The 8,902-nt window shown below is 44.9% G+C and overlaps 1 protein-coding gene across 1 annotated transcript in view; it reads right to left on the reverse strand.

The window, feature by feature from the left end:
- The window catches only part of Mecp2 (methyl-CpG binding protein 2), a 57,168-nt gene extending 51,298 nt beyond the window's left edge, over positions 1–5,870 (reverse strand). The window contains exon 1 of the mRNA XM_077107700.1: positions 5,750–5,870. Coding sequence (XP_076963815.1) covers positions 5,750–5,811 — 62 coding nt within the window. The 5' untranslated portion in view covers positions 5,812–5,870. The remainder of the gene's footprint in view (positions 1–5,749) is intronic.
- Between the last annotated feature and the right edge of the window lie 3,032 nt (positions 5,871–8,902).

Genomic DNA, 8,902 nt, shown 5'->3' on the forward strand with positions numbered 1-8,902 from the left:
AGTGACCACTGATCAAAAAAGAAAAAGCTTGAGATGTTGAGTCCGATAGTTGAGAAATTAAGGAACAACTCATTTCTACAAAACTACAATCCACACAATGGTACCAAAGTAGTCCAAAGTACAGCTGATAAAACACGTGTCTTGGTCCCAGCCTTTCAAAAAGCACTCATCCTACTCTAGAGTCCCAAGAGCCAGATGTGTGTCTGGGTGTTCTCCTTAGTTTCCAAGGGAAGAGTGTAGGAAGCACATGCTACTAGCCATGGGCTCTGCTGTTCTGTGACAGCTTTTAGGAGGGCGTCCTTCTATGGAACCATACACCAGTTCCCATGTCTGAAAATGCATTACCACAGCTCACTAACAATGACCAGTAAGACATTTACCCAAAACCAAAGCAAACAGAGAAGCATGCTGAAGACCGCTAGGCAACAGCAGCAGCATAGGTGAAGAGCTCAGGACAAGTGCTCTCAGCTCAGATGACCTGCTTCAAGGTGAACTGAAGTTGCAGATCACCAGTTCCGGCTCTAATCTGACTCCCGCCCCCAGATTACGCTGTAGTTACCAAGTAACTCTACCCAAACTGACCTTTCAGGGCTCAGGGAAGTGACTTTTTTTTATTATATGGCACAGTTTGGCACAGTTATGTCTTTAATCTTTGGGGTACTTTTATACTATCCAAGAGTTGTATATCTTTTTTTCCTTTTTTTTAAAAACAGATGGCCAAACCAGGACATATACTAAAAAAAAAAAAAGGAAGGTTACTTACCTGAGCCCTAACATCCCAGCTACCATGGAATCCTGTTGGAGCTGGTCTACAGAAGCAAGGTGTATTCTGGGGAGTCACATGTCACATCAAAGCAGGAACTGGTGAGTCTGTATTTTTATGGAGCCTAAAACAAAGAAAATCGTAAGTTGAAAGCCCCCATTGAGCTGCATGACTTTTTTCCCAGGGCTATTTGGGACATTCTGAAGATAAACACATAGACAAAGTACTAAATTTCCCGGCTCACCTAGCTAGAAACAAAGGATAAACTGCAAATTACTGGCACATAATGCACAGTGCTAAAATGAAGGAAAGATTCATGCTTGTTAGAATCAACAGTATTGCAGATCTTGTAAACCTTTGGGGGACACTTTTACACTAAAAAACATCAGGAGAGGTGATTTCTGGCAAGTATTTCTTCTACCACATTACACAGAAATACTTGGGGTAAAGAATATGTGTTCAAGAGAACATGCAACACCAAAATATCATCCCAAAAAGAACACCCAAAATCCAGAGGCAAAGTTTTCCTTTTTTTTTTTCAAGCAGCTTAAGTTACAAAGAGCTGCTGTATCATCATATGAAAGGGCTTTAACCCTGAGAGGAAAAAAGTACCAAGGGAAACTAAGCACCCCAGGAGATCCAAAGTCATCATCTAAAATATGCAAGTCTATTTCAGAGCAATCACTTTTAAGCCTCTCAGATCAGTAAATCTCTGATGTCCAACAAACTGAGCTAGTAGTTTGATAGTTTATCTTCTGCTTTTGAACACTTGTTCAATAAGGACTCTTCTTATTTAGGATAATCATCATTTCCTTGTTAAAACCTAAACTGCCCCATATAGGCTAACCTCTGATACCCTGCTGGCCCAAAAGTAGCACTTTTATCTTTAGACTAAAAACAAAAGGTAAGCATATACAATCTAGAAACCACTTGCACAATCACTCATGAATCCAGAGAAGGGCAACACCAACCAAGTCTTATGGCTGGGCTGGTTGGCTGGTTAATAACTACTTGGTTGGTACCTAAAATTATCTTTTGAGGTACAACAAAGTTTCATAATTCACAAAATTCCTTTAAACAAAAAGTCAAGTCTTAGAATGTTTTGAAATCCCAGAAGTTAACAAAATTTCTCAGTTATTTGTATAATAAAAATCAAACCAGTATCCTAGTTAGGAGGCCCTGGAAAAGTCACAACTTCTCTAGACCACAAGTTGTTTTACTTGTAAACTGAGGGAGCTGGACAAAGGTTCCTTCCAGCTTTGAAAGTTTGAGATCTTTAATTAAAAAGCCAGAAAATGAGTCCAGTTAGGTGAAAAGCTAATAAAGCAAGTGTGTGTGTGTGTGCGCACGCACACACACAGTCACTCACACTCTCTCTTTTTCTTTCTCCCCCCACCCCCAGTTCTTTGGCAGTGAAGACAAGTATACCCAGGCTTGGTCCTGTCAGTTTCAGGACCAGTAGAGTCCAGACATCTGCAGTAACTATGCACTGTGGTAAGCACACCACACACCAGCAGACCTAACAGAGTGTGCCTTAAATAAGTTAAACAGGCCAAGGCTTTATTCTCTAAAGGAATGGGCATACCACCCTCCTCCACTTGATATGGGAGTGGGTAAGACTGCCTGCCCCCAAATTCCTGCTCCCACTCAGTTACCCCACACAATATATACCTACCATCAAAGTGGTGGAACCAAGTATTTAAGCAATGAGGTGCAAATCAAGCTTTCAAAAGGAAAAGGTTCCTGGGAAGAGAAAGGCAAAAGAGAACCAGGGAAAGCAGAAGAGCACATCTAAGGAGGAGGAACCCATTTACACTGGTCCTATCCAAAATGATATAAAGGCACAGCAGTTTGATAAGACAACAGCAATGTGACTAAAAAAGAGTCATATGGAAGAAATGCAGACAAAGTTGTCCCGCTGGAGTGGTAATAATGCTCTCTATCCAACAAAAAAAAAAAAAAAAAAAAAAAAAAAAAAAAAAACTGTGTCTGCCAACCACATGAGACTGCTCTGCACAAATGTCACCACAACAGAAGGCAGGGAAAACAAGCAGCTGTCCCGCCACACTCCCTGGACCTCACCAATCAAGGACTGCACTTCACCATCCTGTACTTAAAACACTGGTTACTACAAATATCAAACATTTTCTATTATTCTTTCCTCCCCAGAGATAACTCAGGAAGCCTGGTGACAAACTGTTCTTAGTCAATTAAAACATTTCCACTGATAGTCACCTTTATAAAAGATTATGGGTTCTAGAATACATCAATTATCTTGCAAATAGTCCTGGCAGGTACATGAGAGGAGGAAATCTGGCTCCAGCAAGAATCTAATAAATTTACCTCTGCTGTTCTTTATTCTAAGTTAAAGATACTCTTGTCCCATCTCCATGTGGAGAAAGGTGTGTTCAGTGTGGGAAAGGGTGTATTGGACTCATTCAGTCCGTTTTTCTTTCAAACTTCACAGTTTGCCTCCCAGCCTGTCTAGATTAGGTCTCACAGAGGTAGGGCAGGCAGGGAAAATCACTCTGGCTGGAGATTACAAACATATAAACACAGAATGCAAAACTATACCATAACCCTCCAAACACACTGTTTTGTGTATCATGCCCTACACCTACCTCAGGATTCAAACAGCAAAAAAGAGCTGATTGCATGATGTTTTCTTGTAAGACCTGGTACTCTAGGTTTAAAGCATTCAAGGCAAAATTTTAATAAGAAGAAATAGAAGGTGTGATAGACCAGTACTAGCAAGAAAGTTGTACATGGCTTTTTCAAGCTGTAAGATAGGCTGACTTCAGATGCCACCAGGCACTTTACAGAGAAACTAAATTCTGAAAGCTGCCTGCAGTGTTCAAAGGGCTAGAGGTTTATAACAAACAGGTAATTGGAGGGGCACCTGAGGAGGCAAACACATTGCCAACTATGAAAACAAATCAGAGACTTTAAGTTGTCATGTTCTAAGCTCAGGTTTACTAATCTCAGAGTCACTGTCAAGTGAGGATTGTGTGTCTGTGTGGAAGTGAATGCACCCCAGTAATCAGCTGCCTAGCCAACATGCCACGGATGGGTGATCCAAAGCAACTTATTATAATCAACTGAACTTCTACTAGATTGTGCTTTTTAAGGTTGATATATCCAGATAAGAAAATAAAAGCAAGTGTTTCCTAGGCTTTCTGACTGGGATTTACAGTAGAAACCCTGAATAGCCCACATATAAGCCTATTTCCCTAAATCTCTGGTGGAAATTCCCAAGAGAACCAAAAAATCCTGACACTGTCTTTTTATAGGGACTAGTATATTTCAAAAGACCCAAAAGGTCAGCTTAATCTTGTTATTAACTGAATTTGCTGAGATTGAGATGAAAATTCCAGCCACAAAACCCCAAAATTCTCCCCTAGAGTAATAATTGCCTATTAGTACAATTTTACTATGCAGGCTAGAAAAATGCTTCATTTTTATAGTAAAACAAAACACCTAAAACTTTTGAGAGTCGTACAACATCTAAGCCACTTAACATCATACAACAGTAGGTTTGGTTCCATGATCACCAACCGCCCTCTGAATTTGATCCTGTCATCTCACAGTTTGGGGTAGTGATACTCAATACTGGAGACAACCTGCGGATGGCTTGGCAGAGCCCATTCGTGTTCCTGGAAAAACAACCAGAAGCACACATCTGCCTGACCATGAGTCAGGAATATCAATTTTGTGGTGGAGCCCATTTCTGCTGTGACCAACCCATACCCGAACACATTCACAAAAGAAGCAACCGCTATAGAGATATTCCCAGCAAGTCTTTCCCCCTGGGGGTCCATATTTAGCAATGCCATAAAGGGTCTCCCCTGTGACAGCACTCTTTTTAGGCTCTTCACAACGACCTTAAGTCTTCAGTACAAAACCACAGAAAATACTGCCACTGCCACATCAAAGTCACCCGAGTTTCAGTTTGGGTGATTCAGTCATAACCAAATTAAAAAGAGAATAAACTTTCAGAGACAATCGACAGGAGTCACAGCAATGCAATGAACCTGCCCCATCTGGTACTGGTGATCCTGAGCACTCCAAGGCGACAGAACCCGTTGCATACTATGTCCCACTCCACTTATGTAACTGGAAGATCGCCGGCGAAGGGGGGGGAGATGGGAGGGCGTTCATATTCTGAAGCCACAGCACCCCAAAAGAACCTCTGAGCACCCTGGGGCACGCTCTCCCCAAAAAGCCTTAGATGCTGCCGGACGCACAGTCCCCTACCCACGGTTCTTGATGAGAACTATAACCATCTCTTTATGATGAGTTGTGAGATCCAGGAACACAATGTCTAGTCCTTTTTGTGGGTGGACAATAATTTCCCACCTACTTATTCCTGTTAGATGGGGAAAGGAGCTGGTGGACCGATTCGCTCGCAGTGGGGGCAGAAAGTCATAGAATGGGCGAGAAGGAGGGGGAGGCAAAGCTTGGAGATGGGGGTGAGAGCTCAGGAGCCCTTGTGGCGCACTCTCCCGACGGGAGGTGGACTGCGCACGCGCGCCGGTGGGGGGGCCGAGTAACGGGAGAGGGGGCGCGCGAGGGAGGGAGAGGGGAGAGCGCGATCCAGGGAGAGGCCGGGGCCGCGGGCGCGCGACGGCGCCGCGGCCCGAAGCCCCAAGAAGGGCAAGAGCGCGCGTAGCCCCGACAGGCAAAGCCCGGGCGACAGGGGCGCCCGCGGCGCCGGGGACCGGGATGCACGCAGAGGGCGGAGAAAGGGGGGCGCCAGGCGAAGGTGGCTCCGGGGAGACCGCGACGAGGACGGTCACCCGCAAGCACGGGTGATGGGCCGAGAAGAGAGCCGCCACCGGCGGCAGCGGGAGGGGGAGGGTAGAGAGGAGGGACGCCATCCGCCAGCCGTGTCGCCCGACCCCTCGGGCCCCTCCCGCGCCACGTCCCGCCCCTACCCCCCGCCCCCCGGCAAGGGTCCCCGCCCGCGGCCGCGGCGGTCCCACTCACAGTCTCTCCTCCTCGCCTCCTCCTCCTCCTCCGCTCGGCGCGGCGGCAGCGGCGGCGGCCATTTTCCGGACGGCTTTTACCACAGCCCTCTCTCCGAGAGGAGGGAGCGCGCGCGCCGCCGACGCCGGGACCCCGCACGGACGACGTCGCGCCCCGCCCTCCTGGCCGGCCTGCGCGCTGGTGCACCTGCGTGCTCACGCCCCGCCTCCGGCACCGCCGCAAGCCTGCCCAGTATTGGTTGGGGTGGCCAGTCTGGGGCGGGGCCTCGGCAGCGACGCCCTCAATTGGCGGGAATTCTTGTCCGTTTCGGCAAGGGAAAAGTGGGCGGACCCCTGCCCAAATGCTGATTGGTTGCCTTCAGCCGTCATTTGGGGAAAAGTGGCGGTTTGGGCGCGGAGGGGCTGGTTTAGTGGGCGGAATTTAAATGTTATGGATTAATGGGCCCTTGCGGATGCTGGGGCAAACGAGGGCCTAGGCTCGGGACGCCTGTTTGCTCTTCCCTACAGAGCGGTTGACTCTGTCCACAAAACGCACTGAGTATGTTGCAATAAGCATTTTAGTGCGCTGACATTTTCTTAAAATGATCTTCAGTAAATCAACAAAGTTGCCTGCCCTACAGCCCGGCGTTGTTCCAAACCTAGGGACACGGTTTAAGAGGCCTAACCATTGCATTATTTCACTTTAGCCTGCCAGGTGCCACACTCTCTTAGGGGCCGGGAATAAACTGACAGCAAATCACGGTCCTAGCCTTCGCGGAACTCTGGCGTGGGAAGAGGGTGCATTCCAAGCCCGCAAGAGACCTGTCATTGTTGGATCAGATGTTTTGGTGGAGGTGTGTAGAAGGCGCAGTGGAAACAGCGCTTAGCTCTGCCTGGAAAACGTAATTTAGGAGCGAGATCCAGCTGTTCATCTTCTTCGGAGGAGTGACTTGGAGCTGACATCCAGCAACTATTTCAGAAAAATATTTTAAAGTATGAGGAAAGTTGTAGCCAATGGGATATTTAGAGCAGGAGTGTTAAGGCGACCTTACCCTGATACCAATCATCAACCAATCCATCCAATGTTTGTGCTAGTTTTATTCTTAACAAGGAACCTTTGGATTCTGATTTGGCCCCCCGCCCCCTTCCCCCCATTTATCTATTTAATATCTTCTTTATGCCAGGCAATGTTCCCTACTCTGAATGCACGGTACTGAACAAGACAGTGAAGTAACACATTTTTGTGGGGGGAAAATTCATACTAAGCATTAAAATAAGGTATAACTCTACATAGACATAAGGGCTTTGAGATAGATAAAGGGTGAAAGGAGTGCTTTTTGGATATCCACTAGCTTTTGCCTTCATTTTATTATCCCAAATGAATATTGGGGAAAGAACATTCCAGTCAAGTTCAAAGGGCTAACCTGGCATATTGAGAATATGGGGACTGATTTGGTTGGAGAGTGCCATGAGAACTGGGAGTTTATTCTGAGATGAGAAGCCCTTGATTTGATTGAGTCAGAGACTGACATCATCAGATCTGAGTTTTAGTTGGAGAGTGGAGAACTGGCCATGGCCGGACAAAACTAGGTACAAAATGCCCATCAGGAGACCCTGGGAACAGTTTAGGAGAGAGAAAGGATGGTGCCTTTAACTAGAGAGGTAGCAGTCGTGATTTGAGATTCAAGATATATTTTGAGATTGAGCAGAAAGGACTGGATGTAGAGTATAGAGAAAGAGAAGAAACAAGGATGATGCCTGAGTTTTGGTTTGGAGCACCTGAGTGAATAGCTTTCATCAAGATGGGAGAAAATACAGGAAAAGCACATGTTCAGAAGTCTCTTTGGGTCATATTAGGCTTAAGGCGCCCCAACTCTAACAATGTGAAAGTAGAGATGTTGGAGTAGGTGGTTGAGTGTGTGAGCCTGGAGTCTCAAGCTATAGCTGAAGTGGCCAACATGTCAACAAGCTGAACATCCAACTCAAAAAGCTTTAAAGCACCAGCAGATGAAACCTAGAGAAAGTTGATGAAAGAAAAATAAAGACAAACAGAAATTAATGAAATAGAAACAAACAAGAGAGAAGATTGAGGAAATCAAAAGCTGGTTCGTTGAAAAGTTGAACAAAAGCCAACCCTCTATCAAACTGGATAAAAAGAAAAGAAGCAAGTATATCATATTGGAAATAAAACCATATATAACCATAGAATGACAGAGGTTTTCTTAAAGTTATGACAGTTATTCTGAATAATTGTATATCAGTAAATTTGAAAACAAGCAAAATGAGTAAACTCCACAAAAGTACAACTTACCAAGACTGACTCTAAAAACAGAATACCCAAATGGACTCCAATGACCTCAAATAAATTGACCATATATTGAAAAAACTTACTACCTCATTCACAAATACAGGCCCAGAGAGCTATACAGATGAGTTCTATCAAATCCTTAATGAGTAGGCAATTCCAATCTTGGAAAAGAAAATTTTTCCCACATTTATTTATTTTTTTTTTTAAAGAAAAGAGAGAGAGAGAGAGAGAGAGAGAGAGAGAGAATTTTTTTTTTTTTAATATTTATTTCTTAGTTCTCGGCGGACACAACATCTTTGTTTTTATGTGGTGCTGAGGACCGAACCCGGGCGCACGCATGCCAGGCGAGTGTGCTACCGCTTGAGCCACATCCCCAGCCCCCCACATTTATTTTTTAAAATAATGTAACTACTATAAAAGAACCAAGGAAAGTATGACACAGGAAATGGAAATAAATGTGAAAATTCTAGATAAATAAATTGAATCCAGCAGGATATGATAATATATCATAATGAAAGCAGGTTTTATTCTAAGAATGCAAGGACTGGAAAATCAAGCTGGACATGGTGGTGTATGCCTGAAATCCCAGTGACTCGGGAGGCTGAGGCAGGAGATTGCAAGCTTGAGACTAGCCTCAGCAACTTAGCAAAACCCTAATCAACTTAGTGTGACCCTGTCTCTAAATAAAAAATAAAAAGGGCTGGGGATGGAGCTCAGTGGCATACTGCCCCAGGGTTCAAGCCCCAGTAACACACACACACACACACACACACACACACACACGCCAAATGCCAAAACCTATCTAAATATTAGACTTTACTGAAATACATAGAAAACCTGAAAAAATACAAACTATCTCATTCCTAG

This window comes from Callospermophilus lateralis, chromosome X (genome assembly GCF_048772815.1).
Source record: "Callospermophilus lateralis isolate mCalLat2 chromosome X, mCalLat2.hap1, whole genome shotgun sequence".
Lineage (NCBI taxonomy): Eukaryota > Metazoa > Chordata > Mammalia > Rodentia > Sciuridae > Callospermophilus > Callospermophilus lateralis.